Source organism: Lepisosteus oculatus, chromosome 17, assembly GCF_040954835.1.
Source record: "Lepisosteus oculatus isolate fLepOcu1 chromosome 17, fLepOcu1.hap2, whole genome shotgun sequence".
Classification (NCBI taxonomy): Eukaryota; Metazoa; Chordata; class Actinopteri; order Semionotiformes; family Lepisosteidae; genus Lepisosteus; species Lepisosteus oculatus.
This window is the reverse complement of record NC_090712.1, coordinates 855862-878586: the sequence shown is the minus strand read 5'-3', so window position 1 is coordinate 878586 and position 22725 is coordinate 855862. Positions and strand designations below refer to the sequence as shown.

Here is a 22725-nt window from a genome sequence, read left to right as displayed (position 1 = left end):
TGATGCTAATCCAATTACTCACCATCACTATTTCAAGTGCAGGAAGAATTCCCAAGTTTGCCAGAGTCTTGAAAAATGCGTCTCTGTTCTGTGGTTGTAATGTTTGTGAAAATGCACAGAACTCTTTGAAAAAGTTAACCTTTAAGGAAAAAAAAAAGGCTTAAAATGGATATTTTATCATGTTAAAGGCAGAACAAAAAATAAAACCTGATCAAGTTCAACTGTCTTCATCTGCTATTTTCTACAAATTACAACTTGGTTCAGGAGCACTGTCTCTGTGGAAGCTGATGTCTCTTCCAGCACTTATAAACTGGAAAACCATGCTGACATCACTCTTCAGCTGAACACAACTCAAAGTCATAGATATTTTAGTAGAATGTTGAATCCTCTGCACACACAGGTGAGCGCAAGCACCAGGTTTCACCTTATATTGTGACAACAGCAGTCCTCACAGCATCTTTCATATGGAATTTGACCAATGTATCCAGGTCAAGGAGAACACCGTGAAGGGTTATAGCAAATTAAGAGCACCAGATATCTGAGGATGAAGGATTCTCAGCTTTGAAACAGAAGAACTTTACCTTTACATAGAGAAACCATAACACTTACTAGTTCACGTCTCTTTACATCCTCAGTTGCTTCATCGGTTAACTGTGCAAAGACTTCAGACAAGAACTTCTCATCTTCCTATTGTAGAGTTAAGGGGGAAAAAATGATAAATTAATTTCAACTAACAACTCGATTCATAAAGTATAAATTAGAATGAGGTGCTGCACTGATAAATATGGGAAACATACATTGATGATTACATTGCTATGGGCAACCAACAATTTAAGATGGGATCCCCGAGAAGCATTTAAGGTTTGTGAGAGAATGAAACAAGCCAAAAGCTCTTTTAATAATAATAATAATGTTTCTTTATTAGCCCAATACAATTTCTTGCATTAGGAATTCGTCTTTTCGCATACCCCAGCTTTTCTCCAAGGAGACACAGACACACAGACAGGGAGAGAGCTTGGGGTCAGAGCGCAGGGTCAGCTATTGTACGGCGCCCCTGGAGCAGTCAGGGTTAAGGGCCTTGCTCAGGGGCCCAACGGAGTAGGATTCCTCTGCCGGCCGCAGGATTTGAACCGGCAACCTTCCAGTCACAGGTGCAGATCCTTAGCCACAGAGCCACCGCTCCGCCCCAATAGTTTACTATTACTGTATATAATATACAGTAATAGTAAACTGGCATAAAGCACATTTGCTTTAAACTGGGTTTAAAGACAGCCACCACAGCTGAAATGAAGGACTACCCTGGTCAATGTGGTACCAATACCTAGTGGCATTTCAATCTGCATGGTGTCATTTTTATTGAAATAACGCTAAAAAAAAACTCATCACTGGCCGGTGATACAGGTCTTTTAAAGCTGTAGCTGAATGTTCTACTAATAGAATGGATCCTCACATGTGCTCAGATGTGATTTAAGAAAACTTTAAGAAAATAAGTTTATAGCCTGTACCTTACTGTAGTTTTCACCCACTACATTGAAGAGGCATCAATAATTAGTGTACTATGAAACAAAACTTATTTAACGGTAATTAAATATAAAAAAAAATTCCCTTCTCACTTTACAAGCTAAATCTTCCAAAATCTTAACTGGCCATCAAAAAGTTCTCTCATGGCACTGTCACTTCTCTCTAGGAACACTTTATAGGGATGCTGAGTTACAGCTTCAACCTGCCCTCAGAACTGAACTCTCACACCTCCCATCTCCTCCAACGCCAAACACCTCGGAAGACACTGATTATTATAAGATGGTTACAAATGTGCAGTTAGTGCTTTTAAAACATTGCAAATTAGGCAAATTTAAAAGAAAAATGCTGTTATCAGTCTGGATAATTACTGGCATTGATGCAAATTTCACTGATCAATTGTCAGACCAGTCTTCACTGATTATACCAGACAGAACAGTCAAAACACTTGACTATGACCAGATTTACTTTCTCTTAACCAAATAAGCCTTTGGAGAGCTAAATCCAAGAGATTTTCCCATTTGAATGCTTAATCTTGGGCAAATAAAAACGCTGCAACGTAAACAGTAATTTATGCATTTTTAGTTTGACTACAGAGGACTACGAACATTTAAGAAAATGTTAATTCATGTTTTCACTTTGACAGACAACAAAAACATTCCTGTCAGCTATAATAAAAACCTTTAAAAAATCCATAGGCTTAAATTTAAAAAGATTCTTAACCGCCTGTGGTTAAAACCTCACTGTGTAATTTAATTCTTTTGAGTTTCAGCAGGTCTTGCTGGAACAGAGAACAAGTTCGGGACTCACAAGCAGCACAAGCAATGTCTCACTGGCATATTAAAGTGCCAGGTGTGGAACAAAGGCTCCCCAGCAGACGCCAACCTTTTTATTCTAGTGCTACCTCACTACACACCCCAATCTCATCCACATGTTCCTCGGGAAAGTGCTGCAACACGACAGACAATATTCCAGGATGCAGGAAACATCCCGCTTACCCAACAGACATCTTTAATAAAGGTGTCCTGCAGAAGCACCGCAATGTATTTGGTTGGTAACCACGGTAAACTAATATAGTTTATTTTTGTTTATATGGGATTTAGTCATTCCAACCTGTCTTTTCCTTTAAAGAGCAGATTTTCACTCTTTGAAGCTGGGCTTTAGTAAAGCATTACCGAGATTCTTTTTGTATAATAAGGGCTTGTGTGTTAAGTGCACACCATATTTGATATTAAATGTTTATGTATTTGCTAACAACTAATACTGTACTGCAAATGAGCAGGAGTGTTACCGTTTGAGCATCAGCTAATGACTTTAAGCATGATACTTGCATAATTAACCAGGAAAGTTAGTTTTCATAATAAGGCACTTCTCTGTTTTAAGGTGAAATTGTTAATTATATTTGGGCTCTGCAGCCAACTTCCATTACAAACGTTTTCACCTTACAAGCAGTTTTCGGAGGGATTACTGCATTAACTTCCTACTGATGAGTAACATTTTGAACGCCCACCATCTGCCCTTTAAAATGGTAAAGACAGCCCCTCAATGAAAAGACAGCAATGAAATGATCTCTAAACTATGGTTTAGAAAGGCTTTTGTTTTTTAATGAAAACCTACCTGTAACATGCTCACAATCTCCACCTTGTTGAAGAAAATGAAGGATGTCAGCGTGGAGAGAAAGTTCTCTTCAAAAACAGAAGGAGTTGGCAAGATGATGTCTTGGATGTACTGGACTCTGTAGGTCTGATGGATCTTCTGTCGCAGTTCCGAGTCTGTGATGGGTATGACCTCCTTGAACTTGGCAGTCTTGGTCAAGAATTCCCTGTGCTTTTTTGGCTGCACTAGCGAGGGGTCATATTCCAGGCACCCCACCACATCCATGATGCAGTCGTCCGAAAACATGACCTCAAACAGAGCCGCCTTGTTGAGGAACAACACACCTCTGATGATTTCATACAGGTGGTGCAGGCCCTCAGTGTTCCCCATCTGTTCACAGACCTGGAACAGCTGCAGCAGTTTCTTAATGTAGCCCTCGTTCATTAGGGCCAGGGCCAGCTTCTCCCTGCGGATGGGAGAGGACAAAACCGAGGTCACGAGGTCGGCGATCTCTTCCAGCTTGTTCAGCTCGCAAGGCGGGAGGTCGACCAGGTGGCTGGTCTCGGGCATCTCCTCGACATGCTCCTCCTCGGACTCATCGATGGGGTCCTGTGTGATCTCAACCGTAGGGTCTTTTCCTTGAACCTAATATGTAGAATGCAAATGGACAGAATTTCTATAAAATAGAAAACTCAAAATGTCTTCAATGCAGCTGAAACAACAGTGAACAAAACACCCATAACCTAATTAAGAATCGTTCAACCCCAATGCAAGGATTGAGCTCAAAAAATTAATGCAGAACTTTATACAGTTTAGTCCTTATAAAGCCTGTTTTAGCATCACAATTGTGTAGATCCAGGTATAATGCTATCAGAAAAACTTGACTTTGGTTTTGAGACCTTCACTTTGATCTTAGCCAAACAACGTTAATAAAGAACTTCAACCTGGAAATTTTAAATGTTTACAGAAATCAGCTTTGTACAAAATCACAGCCAACCGAAAAACATTCTTGCAAGCAGCTATTTGAACTTTGTCATCGCCTTCTCTTTGATAGACAACATCCCAGCCCTCCCCCTGACTCAACAGCTGACATGGGCTCTGCAGCCCACGGGCTAAAAGGCCAAAGATACACAAGGAGATCTCTTGGGTTTCCATCGGACGATCACGAAACCACAGGAGCACTCCGCCTGTCGGCTTTTAACTGTAACCCCACAAACCCCAGAGCAAGAAAGAGCTTCCCACATGCCAAGCACACAGCTCCATCCTGGACTGAGTGTGGAGAACTGAGTGAGGATCAGCATTTGGCCCTCAATTTCCCCACTGCTACAAACTGCATTAACACTGCTCTGTTCTGATGCTGAAACAAAGACTGAAAATACAGAACACCAGGCGACTCATTACAACCAACACAAAAAATTCAAAAGCTAATGCTGACAGGACAGATGTAGACGTTAGTCTGTTAAACAAGTTTTTTTTTTATATGTTCCACTTTAAGTCAGATCAATGTTAACACTTAGGTTAATTTACAACCCTTGTGAATTAAAAAAAAACACAAACCCTGTCTGTAACTTAGCTATATACTTGCACAAGAACCTCCCAGTGAACACAACTGTGGGCAATGAGATTAGATACCGCTCTATCAACCCAAGAGTGTAGCTCAGTCCCCTGTGAAGTTCACAATACAACTGCACTTTCACAATGCACTACAGCTACAGGGAGCAGTGTCCATAGAACGTCACATCAGACGGCTCCCATGTAGTAAACTGTGGTACCTGGCAAGAAATAGCACCAGGTACAGACTAGGTGTAGTTTCCCCTTTGAACGCCTTGTTTGTAATCTCCCATCAGATTTGACCCAGCGCCTAATGTTCCCTAATGCAACAAAGGATGAAGTCGCAAACAATGTTTAGGAGCTGGTTTAAAATAGTAAAATGTCATTTTACTATAAAACACAGGTACAGGTAGTACTGCCTATAGCTCCTCAAAAAACTTTCTTAATCTCTCCATGTCAGCAACCCCAGATATAAACATTTATTTTTAGTAACAGGTATTTAAAGGCAGCCCTGCTCTTGGGTACATTCGTTTACCTGGCAAATCTTCTCCCATATTTCATCACAGCCTGCCTTCTCCTGGAAGCTCAGAGCCAAGTCATAATTCTCCGCCTCCGACCACACGATCAAGGTATCCTGCAAAGCAACAGCAGCACACCTCAGGCAAAGAAAGGAAATAAGACAACCCTGCTGTGGAAATGAAGATAAACCTGTTTAAATGAAGTCTCTTGTGGCCACAGGCTTTGTATGACCCCCCTACCATGTCAACCAAACTGCTGCTGTTAAGAACACATGACTGTGACCCATGATATTCTATAATCACCGCTTGTCACAGTCTGACAGGCTGCCCTCCACCATCTCATTCAAATACTGTGACAGATAAAGAATAAGTGCTCTCAAAACACTTGTTGAATGAACTGTCTGGTGTTGTTGACAATACTGTTCTTCAAATTACTATCAATTGTGTATCAGTGTGTGGTGTTGTCCATTGTACTGTGCATGTCCTGAGAGAACAGTAAGAATCCCATTATACACGTAAATGGCGAGATTACACACAGATGCAGAAAGGTAGTCTTCGGACATTATTAACAATGGAATAAGTATTTTTGTTTACTCAGTATCTCAATCATGTTCACTGTAGGTTACATTTCACAGGCCTATTATAATATGGTGAAATTCAACACATCAAATGGGCATTTTGGGCTAGGAAACTGAGAAATGTGCGAGACGAAAGGACAGTGTTACTACCTCATTTTACAGTGCTCACGCCTTACACTGCTACTTTAACACTCAAGGAAACCTCACTTCAACGGTCATATAATACATGCAAGAGTACATGAAGACATTTCCGACGTGTCTAATCACACGCAGTACTTACTTGCTGCTTCTGATATGCCGTGTTCGGACTGATTTTAGACTCCAGCAGAAGCGACCCTAAAAAAAGAAACGGGTTTTTCAGAGTTAACGCTGCGTTGTCACTGCTACCTGCTGGTTTAACCAGCCCAGCAGTGCACAGGAAACCACGAGTTCGCTGCCACACTCAACCAGCCGTGCTGAGTGTGCTCACCCTGGTTACTTTCCCAACAGCACATACAGCCCCTCTGCCCTGGACATATCAAACTAGCCATAATCTTTCAGAACGTCGTTCTAGACAAAGGCAGCATTTCCACACTGACATGGACCGTTTTAAATCAATATATTCCGTGAATAGATTGTTAAAAAAAACTGCACAATTCCGTTTTCTGAGCATCCAGCTCCTGTTATTTGTCTGACGCGATACTTATAAGAGACCATCTAAACAGAGCACGTTTATGAGGCAAGGGGAAGTTCGCACCGGGTATTTACAGAAAGCTCATCCCCTGTGGAAGAGAAACTCTAGTAAGACTGCGGGAGGGCTTCAGGACCTACTTCACTGCCGCTAAACACACGCATTCCCGCTCCAGCGTGCACGGAGCTGGCTGCTCGCACAAGCCCGACAAATCTGCATCAAGAAGCAGCTCAAGAGCACCATCCCCTCCGAGCCGCGAAACCGGACAGGAACCCGGTGCTCACCGTCGGATTCCGCCCGGACCAGCAGGGAGACCCCCTTCAGCCTGTCCACATAGGTGGCGGAGACGTGCCCGGTGCCTCTGTCGTCCCACTGTCGGTCTTCATTCAGCGTGTACACCTTCACACGGCGCCGGGTGTCCGACATGATTTCTCCCGCTCTTACCCCCACGCTTTTGAAAAAAAACGAAAACAAATCTATTTCTTTACCCCAGGCTGTAAACTTTCCGTTTCAACCCGCATGTTCAGCGACGCACTGTGCCTAATACGACGAAGAAAACACGGTAAATTTCAACACAGTCTGCTCGGCATGCTAATGAGAAAGCTTTTCTTTACTAAGCCTACGACTACAAAACAGTTAGTTCCCCGTCACCCACATAAAAACAATACGTTTCTCCACCGTTTCTCTCTAGCTCGAACTGCCGTCCGCCATCTTGTAACCTGATCTTGTGTCTTTTTCTTTCCCTACGTCAATCAAAGCGGAGCCGCCCCGGGGTCTTCTCGCAGGGGCTACGGAAGCCGCCAGCGAACAAGCGCCGGAGCGCGAACCTCACAATTTGAAAAGACAGACAGCCCGATGGGCGAGTTTTCTACGGGGCGCCGTTTCTGTCATACCGCGTTTCGCACAGCTCACTTCGCCTTTATTTAAATACTGCGAAGCCTTGCCATTAAAAAGATTCGCCATTTCACTCTTATTAAGTAACACGTGAAGGACCTTTGTTGCATCCAATTTCCAGTAAAATCCATATCTTATACGAGCCCTGACCTTTGTCTCTATGAAAACGAATTTATTTGTCCTGACAAAAAGGTATATCAGATTAAATTGTTTTTGAAAGCACATACTTCCTCAATCAAGTCTTCTAAAGGAAGTGTCTGGTCTGAAGCCGTCTGGACTCACTGTAGAACGTCTACAGAAAGAGGCTTGTCATTGGATATTTAGTACGGATTTAATGTCTGAAAACCAAACTGTATGGACCAGGATAGGCATACTCTACAGGCATATCTGAACTAGGGAATGAGACCAGTTTCAAAACTAAAAGATTTTTTAAATACATTAACCAGTTCTTAGTGATGCTTTGCAATACATGGACTCTAGGGACGTAAGACTTCATTCAAATAACAGTTCGCCTGTCTGAATCAGGGTCCTCTGATGGTTTTGCTACTAGTTTACTTCAGTTAGAAGTACACTTAAAATATAATAAAATAATAATAGTTTTTATTACTATTAGATTTTATTAATTTTTCACAGTGCGCACAGTACACTCATCATACACCAGCTCTCAGTGAGGAGGAGAACAGAGTGATGAAGCCAGTTCAGAGATTATTAGGAGTCCATGACTGGCAAGGGCCAGGGGGAAATTTGGCCAGGACGTGGGGGTTACACCCCTACTCTTTTTGAGAAATGCCCTGGGATTTTTAATAACCACAGTCAGGACCTCTGTTGTTTAAGCTTATTTTATGACAAATTTTAAAACACAAAAGAATGGCTCCATATATAGTAGAATACATGGCTTAAAAGCAAGCAAATCAACTTGAGATATATATGTCAAAAATGTAATATGCTTATAACTCATTAACGTAGAAATCTGCCCTGTCTATCCACAGACATGAGAATAAATTGATCAAATCAGGAAGAATTATTGGGGTCACACATAATTGGCTTATGTTTACTTATAAGCATGTACAGTAAATCTCAAGAAATTGCAGTTTCCAAATATTCCAAAGCTCATGTTAAAAAGTTAAAAACATGCAAACATTTACAGTTGAGTTTTTGGTCCATCTGACTTATCTGTCTGATAAGTTAAATCATTACTCCCATGATTTTATCCACCCAGTTGAGTTTCAACAACACGGCTGGGCAGCTTGTTCTACACCCTCACAGCACTGTGCACTGCCCCCTGATCTGACAGATTTGCAAGTCACACGGCTTCACAAGAGCAACAGCTGGCCAACGTGTTATCACACCTGCTGGCAGAGAGAGGTCACCAGTGAACTGCATGATGGGAAGGGATCGCAGCACAGAGCACGATGGCCCTCTAGGACTAGGAAGTGGGCGTTCCTTTCTGGAGGATGAGAAGACCCCTGCCTACTGCATGATAAACAGCTTCAAATCCAGCACAGAGAAAATAAGAAGCCAAACTGAAAATAAAGGCCCAGGTCCTGCAGATTATTCCGATATAGCTAGAACATTATATGCATCAATGATATTGGGTTGCCATCTTTATAACAATGAACATACTGTGCAACTGGAAGTGTGGTCCTGTTTTATATACTCTAAATCATTAGTAAAAATATTCACTTTTACTATAATTCTTTTCCACTGCTGTTTAAAATGCAGTAATATCATCACAGCTGATGAACTTGTCTTAAATCATAAAAGTGGTTCTGTAAAGAGCAAAATGCCTTCAGCTGGAAGCATTAAGAAATATAGACACTATAGGCTTAGATGAGGAAGCAACTAAAAAACTCTTAATGCACAAATGTGTTTCATTCTTAAGCATGCTGAGGGAGTGTGTGAGTGGGGTGTGGCTCTGAAGCTCTGCTGTCAAACTAAAATTGCATTAATCAAGCACCATAGGAATACATGCTAAAACATCTTGCAGATAACAGTTTGAAACCTTCTTTCTTATATACTGAAAATTGCTTGTTGGAATAATCAAGAATAAATAGAGGTTTCTGTATTTATTATTTTACAAAGCTTTTTTTTTTTAAACAGTCTAAAAATATAAAAAAGATACAGGATTTATACGTCATTTAAATTATGTTTCTCTCGCACACACACGGTGGCAGGAAACTCATTCTTTAATGTTGGCTTCTGTGCTTGCCTACAGGCCCATGCAGTCAGTGTCTAGATCTTCTCTGAATTGAAGCACAGCTCTTTTCACAGAAGGAGTGGGCTTGAGTTTGCATGGCATCTGATGCTTCTCATGCCCCACTCTTACACTTTCCTTTAAGAACTGGATTGTTAGAGACAGTGGCTATCATTAAAGCTTCCACTAATTAATTGTCTTTCATAAGTACTGTTTATTATGATACATCTATTCATCAATTTTTCATTCAGGAAAGTTTGTGGAGCACAATTTTGTCCAAGTGAGGAGCAGAATTAAATCAGCTGAGCTGAACAGGGGATGCCAGTACTTGAACCTGCAGCTCAGCTGTAACAGATGCATTAGTGGCCACTGCATTCATGCTGCGGCACTGTCAAGCTTTGGAGAAAAACATCAAAATGCTGCACTTTAGTTCAAATGAGGCTCATCACCATCACTCTAGTTGTGCTCTGGGTGACTTCAGATTCAGCCTCTGCTCCATGAGACTGTTTAGGTTTCTGAAGGAAGATTCCTAAACAAAGGTGGCAGTACCAGAAAAGAGAGGCAATTAAATCAATCTGGGGATACAATGAAATCCGCCTGCCTGGCACTTGGTTTAACAGAGAATTGGGGTAAAGCTGTTAACCTTTCAGTGCACCCCGTGATCATCTTTCAAGAGAGGCGCAGGGCAGAGGCTCCCCAAGTCCTGAAGCCAGACCCATGGACAGCACTGACCCGTCCTGCGGACTCTCACTGAGAAACGCAGCCGGCTCAAGCTCGGCCTAGAGGCAAGCCAGAAGACAACAGCAGAACAGGGCAGCCGGAAATCCACGCTCCCAGCCCCTCGCGCCCCACCCTGCCAGGCGGACAGGAGTCAGGGGTCAGGAGGAGTCCGAGTCCTGGGCGCTGCCCGTTCCCATGGCGATGCTCTGTCTGTCGCTCAAGCTCTTCACAACGGTTGCCATGGGAGACTGAAGGACTTTGCGAGACAGCCTCATGCGCCCGTCCGTGGGGTCTCTCCCGAAGTACTTCACCTGCAGGCAGAAACACAGCCTGTAAGCCCTGCTGAGCAGCAAGGAAGAAAACTACCTGCTTGGCTGAAGACATTTTAAGAAATTGTTCTTATCTATTTACCTTGGAGAATTTTAGCTACTCAAAGAATTCTGAGCTGAAAACAACATTATAAAAAAGATCACCGGCTTTAAAAAGATCTTTAATGGCTAAGTTTACTAGGGAATTAGGAAATAATAATAATAATAAAAAAAAACACTTAAATCTACAATCCACCGACCTGAATTTGCTGCCCAACCTCAAGTCCCAGAGCGCTGGGGTGCTTAATCTGAAAGACACAGTAGTCTTTTAGTGTTCCTGTCCCATCAGCTGGGCTTGGACTCTTCTACTGTACTACATTATTATCAGAATTAGCAGGCTAGTGAAGATCCTTGAGCTTCGTCTCTCATGTGTAACAGAAGCCAGTTCTGCTGGTGGTGTTCTTGTGTAGTTCATCCTCTGATTTCTTCGAAGCGCTTTGGACAAAAGCATCCACTAATGAGCAAAGTATGACATTATTATTATACAAGAGCTGCTTGCAATGCTGACTGAACAGCCAACACTAACAATCTGAGAAAAACTAACCACTGATCGGAAGAAAAAGACGGGGGTCTTCTTAATTCTTAAGCATGACAGTCAGCTTTCACCAAATAAGACTGAAATGGAATCATGCGCACACAGAGTTCTGACGGAGAACCTTGTTACGAGAACCAAGACAATACAACCCAAGGCTGAAGAAAAACGGGACACACTCACCCTCTTGTGGTCCAGCTGGGAGTTGTGCAGCAGCACAGGGGTCATGTTCGGATACAGCTTGACCATGACTCCAACGTCTCTGTTGTGGAAGCAGAGACAGAGTGGAGATGAGTGGCCCCCACTGGTGACACCAGATCACCACAACTCAGTTATTACGTAGCTAAGAGGAACAAACGAGAGGTTTCTACCTTTTACTGTTAAATGGACAATAACCTAACATTTTCAAAAGAAAAGTAGGAAATCTTTGTGTGCCTTAAAATCTGAAAGTGTCAACACCTTCTCAGCACAGTTCAAAACCACATCCTAAATACTCTACACACAAGAAACCAACATATTCAACATATTGGCCAGTGCCTGATTTTCTGTTTTGCAACAGACATCAGACCCTATACTGATTGAGAATTCACACATATCCCTGGGAAGTGCCAAAAATGAACTGCTGCTACTCCTCCAGCACCAGTCTGTCCTGAACCAGGCTGCTGTCATCTCTCCTCCCAGAATCCTCATCTATCATCCTGCACTCCCTTCAGGAATCTCTTGGGATTGTCTGGACTGCGCCCGAGCTGCACCAGTCCTTACGGCGGCATACTGCAGACGCAGACTCACCGGATCTCGGTGATAGTGGCAGTGTAGATGGCGCCAAACTCCAGCTGCTGCTCTTGCTGAAAAAGAGAGGAGCCAGTGTCACTGGGACAGCACGCCGCGACTTGTCCCACAGGCCCTCTCTAAGGCATGCCTGCCAGGAGGAGCTTCTTACAGACTTTCTTATTTTTCATCTTCTGATAGTGAGAATATCTCTCGCAGGTAGCAGTCTTATTTTCTTTAATAAGTTCTGTTTATTATGCCACATCTATTCACAATTTCTTCATTCGGTAAAGTTTATGGAGCTCACTTTCATCCTAGTAAGCTCAGGCAGGCGATGCCAGTATTTGCACCTGTAGCTCAGTTGTAACAGAAGTGTTAATGCCTCTAACAAATGCCAGCTGCATTCGTACTGCAGCGTTGTAAAGCTTTGGGGAAAGAAATAAAAAAACAATAATGCAGCTCATCAGCGGCACTCTAGTTGTGTACAGATTAAGCTTTGGCTCCACAAAACTACAGTCCTGATCAGTGCGACTCAGACTGTACAACAGTTTACTGGAATGTGTATTGTGGTCTTTAATTTAATTTAATGTTTTAATGTGTTCAATTTTCATTCATCCAATCCATTCTGTCCATCTCAGGACACCTGCATGCATTTTGGAGGACAATTTAGAGATGGAATAGCTTTTGACCGGGAAGAAACTGGAGCAGCAAGGAGAACATGCAAACTCCACACACACAAGTCCCCTCTCTGGAATCAAACCCTTTCGATCCTCAACGCACAGTTCAAATCCCTAACTGCCACACCACTCTGACACTTCAAATTCATTCAAACCAGACACGTCACACAAGTAAATGTACAACTACTAGTTTCAAGGACTATGTACAGAATCCCTCTCTCGGGTAACGCGGCAGACAGCTGTACATACGTCATCTTTGCAGATCTCGGTGATGAGCTCCTGGGCTTCGTGCATGGCTGCCGGCGTGGGCGCAAACACGGAGAAGGTCTCCTCGTCCACCTGACTGATGGTCACTCCTGTGCAGCGACAGAGAGGCGCTCTGAGTCCGATGCAGTGTGGGCAGCTCAAGCCCCATGAAAGTGCCGCCCTGCAGGCCTCTGACCTCTCTCGGCTCGCACCGAGCCCTGAGCCCACTCACCGGGAAGATATCAGGCCCAGAGAGGTGTGTACAATTCAAAACGAGCTATACTTTTTATATATTCATAAATAACACATGCACGAAAAACCATACTTCACCTTACCTACGGGGCTAAACATGCACACCGCGGAGATTTCTTCTCAAAACTGAATTCAACAGGACAGTGAAAGAGCCCTTCTGGGTTTCGAAAGAAAAGAAGAAGCTAAACAACGGAAACCATCTGAAAATGCCGCCGTGGCCTCACCCGTCTCTGCCTGGAGCCTCCTGAGGTTGTATCCCCCCGGCCCGACAAACCTCACGCGCCGGGACACCGGGACACGGACCGTCTCTGCAAGAGACCAGAGCGACCCGTCAGCTTCGCCCCCTCACAGACACAGAACCGCCAGAACTCAGCACACGGACGAGGCTCCCTACCGACCACCGGCCCGTTCTCCTTCCGGCTCGGCCTGGGCTTCGGGATCGCCTTGTTCATGATGCCCAGTATCTCCCGCTTGGCCACTGGAAAAAACATTCAACACCAGTTTCAGCAAGTCTCTGGCACAAGCAGGACAGCAGCTGCAGGACTGAGCCTAGCTCATAAACACTGAGAAAATACTTTCTGAAGCTCCTTATCCACTGCTGGGATGTGTATTAAATTGATCGGGAGCAATCCTGAGTACCTGTTGCTTGCTGAATGGCTTCCATTACAATTTTCAATGGCAATCCAGGGATTTTAATGTCGGCCTGGAAAAAGAAGGATTGAAAAGAGTTACTCGCTTGTGAATTATTTTTCTGATTTTTAAAGTGACATTTGCTGCAGGGAGTCTCTTCCCCTGGCGTTTGTAACAAGCATGGTTGGTGGAAAAGCAAGAGTTCATAGATGCTTAAGAGGGTCTTCTGTTAATAAAATCCACTGCTATGTTAAAACACGTGGCTTGGGAGATTCACGACAGACTCAAACTACCTGTAAAGCTGTGATGCCCTTGCTTGTGCCAGCCATTTTGAAGTCCATATCTCCATGGTAATCCTCTATTCCCTGTCGTGACACAAAAAACACATCACAGGGGCACAAATCGAGGTCATGTCCACCCCCCTCATAGAATGCAAGTACCATTACTCAGGTCACAGTTTTCTTGTCTGTACTCATGCCCATTTCCACTTGTGCCTTCTCCTTTAAGTGCAGGTCTTGATTAATGATTAATAAAAAGTTATTCCAGGGAATTAATCTCTCTCTAGAGTGTGTTCTGTCTGTCTCGTAGTCCCAAGCGCCTGAGAATTCCGACCACAGTGTCATCCAGGTGTTCCTGGGAGTCCCGGGTGCTATCCTAGTGCTATTCCAGGGATTTGTGTGCTCCCAGTTTCCTGCAGCTGACTGTTACTACAGGAATGAGTTGCCCCTCCTTCACTAGCTTTACCGCGATGAGACTATGTAACCCTGAAAGAATATTCTTCTTCACAGCCGGTTTCACTTCAACACCCCGTCAGAGCTTGTTTTTTTCTTTTTTCAGGTCAGTATTTATACCGAGACCAGCAAACACGTACCAGAATATCCGTGAGCAGGCGGTAATCCTGAATTTCGGAAGGTTTCTCTGGATTCGGCTTGGAGATCAGGCCAATCGCGACGCCGGCCACGGCAGACGAAACCGGCACTCCTGTCAACGAGCAGAGCACCGCCTCCGTAAAAAGCGGAACACTCCCGCCCTCTCATACCCAGGAGCACATGTCTTTAAAGGCATAAAATAAGGGATTCGGGGAAAGGCAGCTGGTCCTAAGACATGCAGATTGGAAATAGAGCAATCACCTTGTGTAAGTGTAAACCCATCCTGTGGGGATGAAAACTAAACCCGTTTGCCACACAGAACCCACCAGTATTCACCGCTTCTAAGTAGAACCATGTGCTGCTCATATCTAAAGAAAGAATAAACCTTGTGTACCTGCGTCCATTAAAGCCATGCTTCCTCCACAGGCCGATGCCATCGACGATGAGCCTGAGAAGACAGAAAGGCGTTTCAGCTCGCCTCCTTCCGTCATGGGTGCAGATGTCATGAGATAATTCCCATTCGGGATCAGACTTAACATGCAGCACGTTCAGGTGTCTGTAAGCATGGTGGGATCAGTGCTAGTTTACATCATAAGCGTCTCATTCTGATGTGCTCACATGGGTCAATGGTTATGAGACAGTAACTACTGTAAGATATTAACTTAACTCTACACCTGGGTGTACAGTATACCTAAAATACTACCTCCTGAAAACATCAAATGCTACAACAAATCAATGACAAAACAGGTAAATAACTTATCTCACCGTTGGACTCCAACACTTCAGATGTAACCCTTATGGTGAAAGGAAAGTCTTTGGGGATCACGGGCTTCAAAGCCTTCTCAGCTAAGGCCCCTGTGTCAACACAAGCACATCAGAGTGTGGCACCGCCAGACTGTCAGAGAAAAGAACTCCGTTACCCACGAGCCTCTGCTGCCCAGGCTGAGACTCACCGTGGCCCAGCTCTCTCCTGTTCATCCCACCCATCTTCCCGATCTCGTTTGTGGCATAGGGAGGAAACTGAGGAGAGAGAAGCGCTGGTCAGCCCTAGCAGGCCGGGGGTCTTCTGCCCCCTGACCCCCTGTAGCCCTGCCCAGTCTAGTACTGGTGCTTTTAGACAGGCTGTGGTGAAATGTCAGGTCAAATATTAAAATATCACTAATGTATGCTTACAGGTAGGATATTCAATTACAAGGCTGTAGTTATTACATTTTATCCCAAGTCTTGATAACTTTCTACTGTACTTGTTAGTTAACCCCATAGTAGCTTAAGCTGCCTTGGATGAAGGCATTTACAAAAAGAAAGCTCATAATAAGACGGGGAGGAGCTGGATGAAGTGCACTCTTGTGGACCCATCTTGGAGATGTGCCAGTTCAAGTCTAAACAGGTGTCGTCCACCACATCCACCTCGGGTCACCCCAGATCACTCCAGGTTACCCCTGCCTACCCCGGGCCACCCCAGGGAGAATCTGCTGCTGGAGCCCACAGGTTGCAGCAGGTTCTGAAGTGAGTGAATCTTCAGAAAACATAACTGACCTCATAGTGCAGCATGAAGTTCTTGTCTTTGACTCCACTGTTGAAAGCACAGAAAACAGTGAAAATGAATGAAAGCATTTTACAAAAGCCAAAGTCACAGGTCAGGCTGTCAGCTTTCAATTGTGGCATTTTCTTTTCTAAAGCAATACGTCTTTAGATGTGTCTGACAAAACCTTTGAAATTAAGTTCACTCCCCAGCTCCCTGCTCTACCAGTCTGACAGGTGCATGGCCAGACAGAATATTCTTATTTTCTATAATGATGTTCAGACACTTCTTCCCCCTGTGGGGTTTGTCTTTCGATGAAGAGAAATACACCTGCTTCATCGCCGTCATCGTCAGGTTTCCACCTCTTGAGAAGAGGTCTTCTTTGACAAAGCAGTGTATGTTAAAGGTCGGCACGAGGCTGAAATCCTCAGCATGCTGGAAGCTCTTAGAAAAGTCAGTAGAATGAGCAGAGTTGTTAAGTGTCCTGGCTTAAACCAGATCATTCCAGGTTTCACCTCCTGGATTATATCTGACCATCAAACTCTGAAATGCATGCATGTTCAATTTCTGGAGACAACACCTCTGATTAATCAAAATGTATATTTGTATTTTCTCCCACATAAATAAAAAATACAGCATGTTCAACTTCTCTGCAGTGTACAGTGTTTTAAAATGAACCGTTCATCTTCTCTTACCTCATAGCTGAAGTGATCAGGTCAGTTTTTATACTGGATTCCAAGGAGTCAAAGGTTACTGTGCACAGCACCTGCAGGACACATAGGCAGGAAGAGAGTTTTATCAGATGACAAAGGACCTGTAAGTCTACTTGGTTGACCAACGCCGGCTGTGAAGTGAGAAAAGACAATCCAAACTGGACAGATGCACTGAAACAGACGGAAAGAGAGGGTATATTTCAGGTCGAATACAGAGACACAGGCGGCCTTTCTTTGCTAGTTTCTGGAGCCGGAGCCCCACCTGGGTCTGTCCCCTCTGAAACAGAGCCGAGCCGTGCAGGGGCCTGAAGATGTCCACCTCGCAGGAGATGCTCCTCAGAGAGGTCAGGTCGCGGCCGTCACACCTGAGGCAGGAGAACAGGTGTGGAGTGAGGGGAGCTGCAGAGCGAGGCAGGCTTGCGAGGGCAGGAGTCTCCAGCAGTACTCCCGAGCCCCAAAGTCGACCAGCCCGACTAGCGCACCAGTACTAACTTTAAACTGAAGCAAAGGGAACTCTGCTCACACCTGGAAACTGCATGAGCAGACTGTCATATTCTGTTCATGGCTACACTGCAAACTTGCAAACACTCACACAAAGTAATGTCAACCCCTGATCCATACAGGCAGTGCAGTATCTTAAAGAAGACGCTGTCTTTTAGAGAGCTGTGACCATGAACTTACCTCCTGTATTCGTTCATGACCAGGTTTCGGAATGTCTCCTTGGACACAGTGTTAAAGGCTTCAATGACCTCATAGGGATCAGCTTCAGGATACTTTTCTGCAGAATTGTTTAGAGCAGTTGAAAAACAAAACCAGCACTTTTAGCGAATATGGAAAACAAATCATGGTGGCACAATATTGGGCAGATGCACTCGAAACAAAGAGCAAAGTCTATCTGTGGGAAATTAGAAATAAAGGAAAACAGCACTTCAGGGAGCCCCACTGCTTAATCCCTGAACCTGAAGGCTGTGAAGGTCTGAAGATGCAATAAAGAAACTACTGTCTGTGTAATTTCCCTCTCTTTCTCAGTCTCACCTTTTACCAGCTCCTCCGTGTCAAGACGGACCTTCTTGATGGCCTCATCTCTTGAAACCTGCCAGTCAGATATGTGTTTGATTGGGGTGCTGTACCCAGGATCAAAATAAACCAAAAAAAAAACCTAAGAGGTTTTGAAAAACAATTTTACTTACTTTGTCATGGGAGAAATCTGTGAAAACACCATAGAGTTTGTCTGCAGCCAGCCTGTGAGCAGACAAGAGACAGTTCAGCTTCTCACACATTCAAATTCATTTCCGAACCTTTAGGAACAGTCATGACCAAGATTCTTAGTCAAGATTCTTTGTCACTGTTATAAAATCCTCCCAAGACAACAACCAGGATCTTTCTATTAATCTAGGTTTTTATGAGCAAAAATCTCTCTTCCATTTTAACACATTTGCTTGTTACTAAATAACCCCAAGTGCTTAGCATTTTGCAAAACCGAACACAGAGAGATCTCTAATGGAAACTGGAACATTAAAATGTTTTTTGTGGCAGGCGAGGTACAGACCCCCTAATGTTAATACACCGAAAGGACATTTCATTTAGGAGGCGGATTCCCATAACTCCTACGTCAGGTTGCTTTTCTAATTTCTTTGGCCAAAAGCTTCAGACATTTGCCCCCGGTTATACAGCAGGGTATTTCACAGGGCATATCTGTGTGAAGGACCTGGCTCCATGACGGCAGCCATGTGCCAACTGGGATTCGAACCCTATTCCCCGAGCCCTGCCCGCTGCTCCAGCCTGCTGCTTGCATCCGCCGAGCCGCCCCCGGGCCTCACTCACTGCCGCGTCTGCTCCACCATCTCGGGCACGGCGACGAAGAGCTTCTGCGGCGTCCGCTTGGTCACCTTCTGCTCCCTGGCCAGCTGCTGGATGGCCAGGATGATCTGCTGCGCGTGCTTCACACCCAGCTTGACGGCGTGACAGAAGTCCTGCTGCAGCACGTTCTCGGCTGAGGCCTCCATCATGACTGGGGAAAGACAGACTCCCCTCAGACGGGTCAGCCGGAAAGCAGCGATGGGGGGGCAGGAAAGGCACGAGAGGGGAAGGACAGACCGCGCCCTTCCCAATACCCTCTCCTGACGTGGGCATTGCGGCAGCCAGACAAGAGGGTGTACAAAAACTGGTGATGCAAGAAAGGCAATTTACAGAGAACACCCTTGGATCAAAACTGGTAAAGGGAGGAGAAACACTGGAGGCAGTAAAACAAAGAGTGAAAGCTGGATGGAACAAGTGGAGAGAAATAACTGGAATAATCTGTGACAGGAAAATTCCTAGAAAGTTAAAGTGCAAAATGTACAAGACTGTGATTAGACCTGTACTACTATATGGAGCTGAATGCTTGGCCGTTGGAAAGAGGGAAGAGAACTTGATGAGAAGAACTGAAATGAGGATGTTGAGATGGATTCTGCAGATTTCAATGAAGGATAAGATCAGAAATGAAGAAATCCGTAGACGATGTAGGGTGGTGGATGTGGCTGAGAAGATGCGAGAGGCGAGGTTACGGTGGTATGGACATATCATGAGGAGGGACGTTGAGGAAGTAACAAAGAGGGTAATGGAATTTGAGGTGGAAGGTAACAGAGGAAGGGGCAGGCCTAGAAAGAGATGGATAGATTGTGTGAGAAAAGATATGGAGGTATGTGAAGTGAGTGAGGAAGATGTGCTCGACAGAGACAAGTGGAGAAGAGCAACCAAAGCAGCTGACCCCAGGACAGTCTGGGACTAAGGCTGTGAAAAAGAAGAAGAAGAAGAAGACCCTGAGAGGTTTTATACTGTAGTTTGAGTACAGATCCAGTAAACCTCTGTTATTGGGTTACCACGAATGGGTGTTTAGAACTGACCACTGCATATAGTGTTATCTATATATATATATCAGTTATTCATAGTGCGTTCAGGCCAGGGTACGAAAAGACTCACCCACTTGACTGTGAGGGCCTCCTGCCACCACCAGGTTCAGGGTGCTGGATGCCATCTCTTTCCGAGTCGGGTTGACCAGGAACTGGCCGTCCACCAGCCCTACGCGCACGGCCCCTGAGCAGCACACACACAGACACTGGCTGGGTTAACACCCCCTGCCACCGCAGAGCCCGGCATGCCACAGGCCCCAAGGCACACGAACTGATGCGACTGCACCCCCGAAAACAATTAACACTTCAGGCTCTAAAACCTCCCAAAACACACAGAGAATTAGAGATGAGTAACTTCCACGGCACCACTGAACGGTACTGAACGGTCCTGAACAGACTACGGGAAAAGGCAGGAAATCCTTATATCCGGAACACAATTTCTGCCATTGAGACGCTGCGTTTGCCTGCTCAAGGCGCGTTGCTGGGAAAGCGATGCCGGCTGCGTGCTCACCGATGGGCCCGTTCCAGGGGATGTCCGACAGCGCGAGGGCTGCAGAGGCTGGGAAAGAAAGGCTGGATGTTACAAGTGCAGGGGAGACAGGCGGGGGCTCGTGCAGGATTAACCCAGGCAACACTAGTAGCCGAGTGGTGAGTTTCTCCAGTAAAGCGCGAGCCCGTGAACACACCGGTTTGTTTTACGTCTACAGCCCCTTCACTCACACACCAGCGTCTACATCTAAAACCACACGGGTGTCCAGGCTGCTGCCCCAAGAGGCCAGAGAACGTCCACAGCAAGAACCCCTAGAATCTAGGCACCCTGTCAGTCGTTTTGAGGCATTGAAAACCCAACACAGAATTTAAATCCACACTGAAGACCAGTGGACTGGGCTTTGTATGGTTTAACTGCATGTTTCTGTCTCACTCTTTCTAGAAAACGTTCTTTTCTAAAAGTCTGTATGCAAGAGGTGTTACTGTCACTACAGCTCCTGCCGAGAGACAGTAGGAGTGCGGTGCCCTCCACCCCGCTAAGCAGGGGGGCCGTTGCCAGCGGCAACAGGGGCGGCCTCACCTCCGTTGATGGCCAGCACATCTGGATCATTCACGCCGTCCACCGCCAGCAGGTTACACAGCACCTATGGGGCAGGAGATCAGGAAGGCAGAGCAGAAGGTTTCACCATAGTGTAAAAGCCAAAAATAAATATAATCTAAATAGCACCATCCGTGAGTCTAAACAAGTTCTCTCAAAAACAGCAGAGTAACACCACAAATCTCTGCTCACAATCGTCACACATCAAATAACGGCATTCCAATTCTTCTTTCTTATTTCTTTTAAAACAGAAATCGGTCTTTCTCTTTATAAAAGCTATGCATGTATCCCAAGCACTGTAGTAATATGTTCTCAACAGAGCACTGAGGCAGCCTTATCCCTTGCCTCCTTCAGAGAAGCCCACTAAGGTCGCTCTCAAGTCCACTCCACAGGAAGGCCAGAGAGCTGGGGCCTCTCGCCGAAGCCCACCGGACGAGCTGCCGGGCTCACCTGTGTGTCGTAGAAATAGCCAGCAGGGAAGAGAGGCCTGATGGAGCGATCTGGAAAGAGAAACAGGCTCTTCAGAAGGGCGAGCCGGGATCCCCCTGCTGAGTCAGCACTACAGCGGAGAGGGAGCCCTCACCGATCAGCCTGCTGGCCAGGATCTCGGCGTCCGTGCTCCCCAGCTCCCTCCGGAGGTAGTTCGTGGGGATGCGTCCGGCCGCGGCCGCCTTGTGCCGGTAGTCCACCTGGGAAGAGACCGCCAGACAGTGCCTTAGGGAGAGGCTCCAGACTCCGGCAGCACGGTGAGGCGCCGCAAGGCTGATGGAACAGAAATCGCCGCGATACTCACCACCAGGGGCATGAACTGAGAGGAGGTGGGCTTCGTCTTGCTGACAGCAGTCACCATCACCGACGTGTCCCCGAGCTGGAAGAAGACAGCACCGTTGGGGACTCGGACACCCTCCCCGGCACAGCGCCAGTAGCCAGTAGCAAGCCCACCCCCCCTCCCGCAAGTACAGCCCTTAAACTTCACGAGTAAAATTGGTCTCTTCAACAAATGAAATCACCCGAAAAGAGCTTAACCTGCCGAATCCTCACAGTGATTTAACACACACCAGCGGAGCACTCAGCCTCCGAAACCTGGGGTGCAGACTTTGCGTGGGGACTCTGATCTTCCACATGAACCAAGACAAAATGTCCCATCAACTAAGTACCTGTACTACAGCACAGCCATCAGCAAACCTGGCCAGCTTCCCTGTGGAAATCTCCAGCTTTCTGGAAAACAAGAAGAGCGATATTCCAGAGACAGGAGGAGGAGACACATCTGCCACAGTCACCGAGCTCACAGAACATCAACACCAGGCGCTATGGGATTTTTAGGTTTTTGAATACAAAAACTAAAAAGGATTTGAATTCTTTATTTTTGTTTCGTAAACATCTTGAAGGTTTCATTAAATGTAACGCATTTCATGACTAAGTATCTTCAGCTTTTGAGTAGAATAAAACAAAAAAAAGTTCGCTGAAGGATTCAAATAAATAAAGAGCTCAGCAAGAACGAATAGCGGACCGGGAGCCCTTGTTGGAGACTACTGCCAGTGTGTCGGGCTCCGAAAAGTTGTCATAGATTGGTGACACATCCAGGGGGAGGCGGGGGTCTGTGCTCTGCGTGTTTACCACAGTCAGGGTCATTAGCGAGCCCCCTTTATATATCCCCTCACCGTTCGCCCGCGTCCACTGCGACTCTCCTCACTGTCCCCGGACTCCAGGCACTCTGATGGCAGCGTCGCGCCTGTGCCCAGGCCACCCTCGATCCCAGACCGAGGAAGTGTCTCATACTGGGAGAGCGAGCTAACAAGGCTCCCGAATGAGAGCACAGCCGAGAGATCCCAGCACCGCAGCGCCTGTAGGCTGCCATCTTGCCCACGTGTGCGGGAGGGGGGAAGGACCGCAGCGTGCAAGCGTCACCTCTCATTGGCTACCCGCCGTGC

At 45.6% G+C, this 22725-nt stretch overlaps 2 protein-coding genes across 5 annotated transcripts in view; both read right to left on the bottom strand.

Annotated features, from left to right (window-relative positions):
• LOC102682193 (serine/threonine-protein phosphatase 4 regulatory subunit 3-B) overlaps positions 1-10249 on the bottom strand; it is a 15638-nt gene extending 5389 nt beyond the window's left edge. For 2 of the 4 annotated variants that reach the window (XM_015362474.2, XM_015362475.2), the window contains exons 1-7: positions 10163-10249; positions 6716-6882; positions 6042-6097; positions 5201-5299; positions 3136-3759; positions 610-687; positions 23-139 (exon numbers count right to left, since the gene is read on the bottom strand). In XM_015362474.2, coding sequence (XP_015217960.1) covers positions 23-139; positions 610-687; positions 3136-3759; positions 5201-5299; positions 6042-6097; positions 6716-6882; positions 10163-10185 — 1164 coding nt within the window. In that variant the 5' untranslated portion in view covers positions 10186-10249. Of the gene's footprint in view, positions 1-22; positions 140-609; positions 688-3135; positions 3760-5200; positions 5300-6041; positions 6098-6715; positions 6883-7086; positions 7217-10162 lie in introns of those variants that run through there. The other 2 variants (XM_015362477.2, XM_015362476.2) reach the window with 2 other exon arrangements.
• Positions 9377-22694, bottom strand: pnpt1 (polyribonucleotide nucleotidyltransferase 1, mitochondrial). Its single transcript, XM_015362481.2, has 28 exons — positions 22456-22694; positions 21952-22012; positions 21588-21662; positions 21378-21483; positions 21245-21294; positions 20777-20840; positions 20219-20266; positions 19778-19891; positions 18641-18827; positions 18007-18058; positions 17852-17909; positions 17498-17594; positions 17079-17181; positions 16799-16869; positions 16118-16154; positions 15535-15601; positions 15347-15436; positions 14976-15029; positions 14584-14693; positions 14006-14077; positions 13722-13785; positions 13477-13560; positions 13307-13390; positions 12834-12940; positions 11929-11984; positions 11323-11401; positions 10808-10855; positions 9377-10550 (listed from the first exon to the last, which is right to left on the bottom strand). The coding sequence occupies exons 1-28, from the start codon at positions 22650-22652 to the stop codon at positions 10398-10400; spliced, it is 2388 nt and encodes a 795-aa protein (XP_015217967.2). The 5' UTR covers positions 22653-22694; the 3' UTR covers positions 9377-10397.
• Positions 22695-22725: the final 31 nt, after the last annotated feature.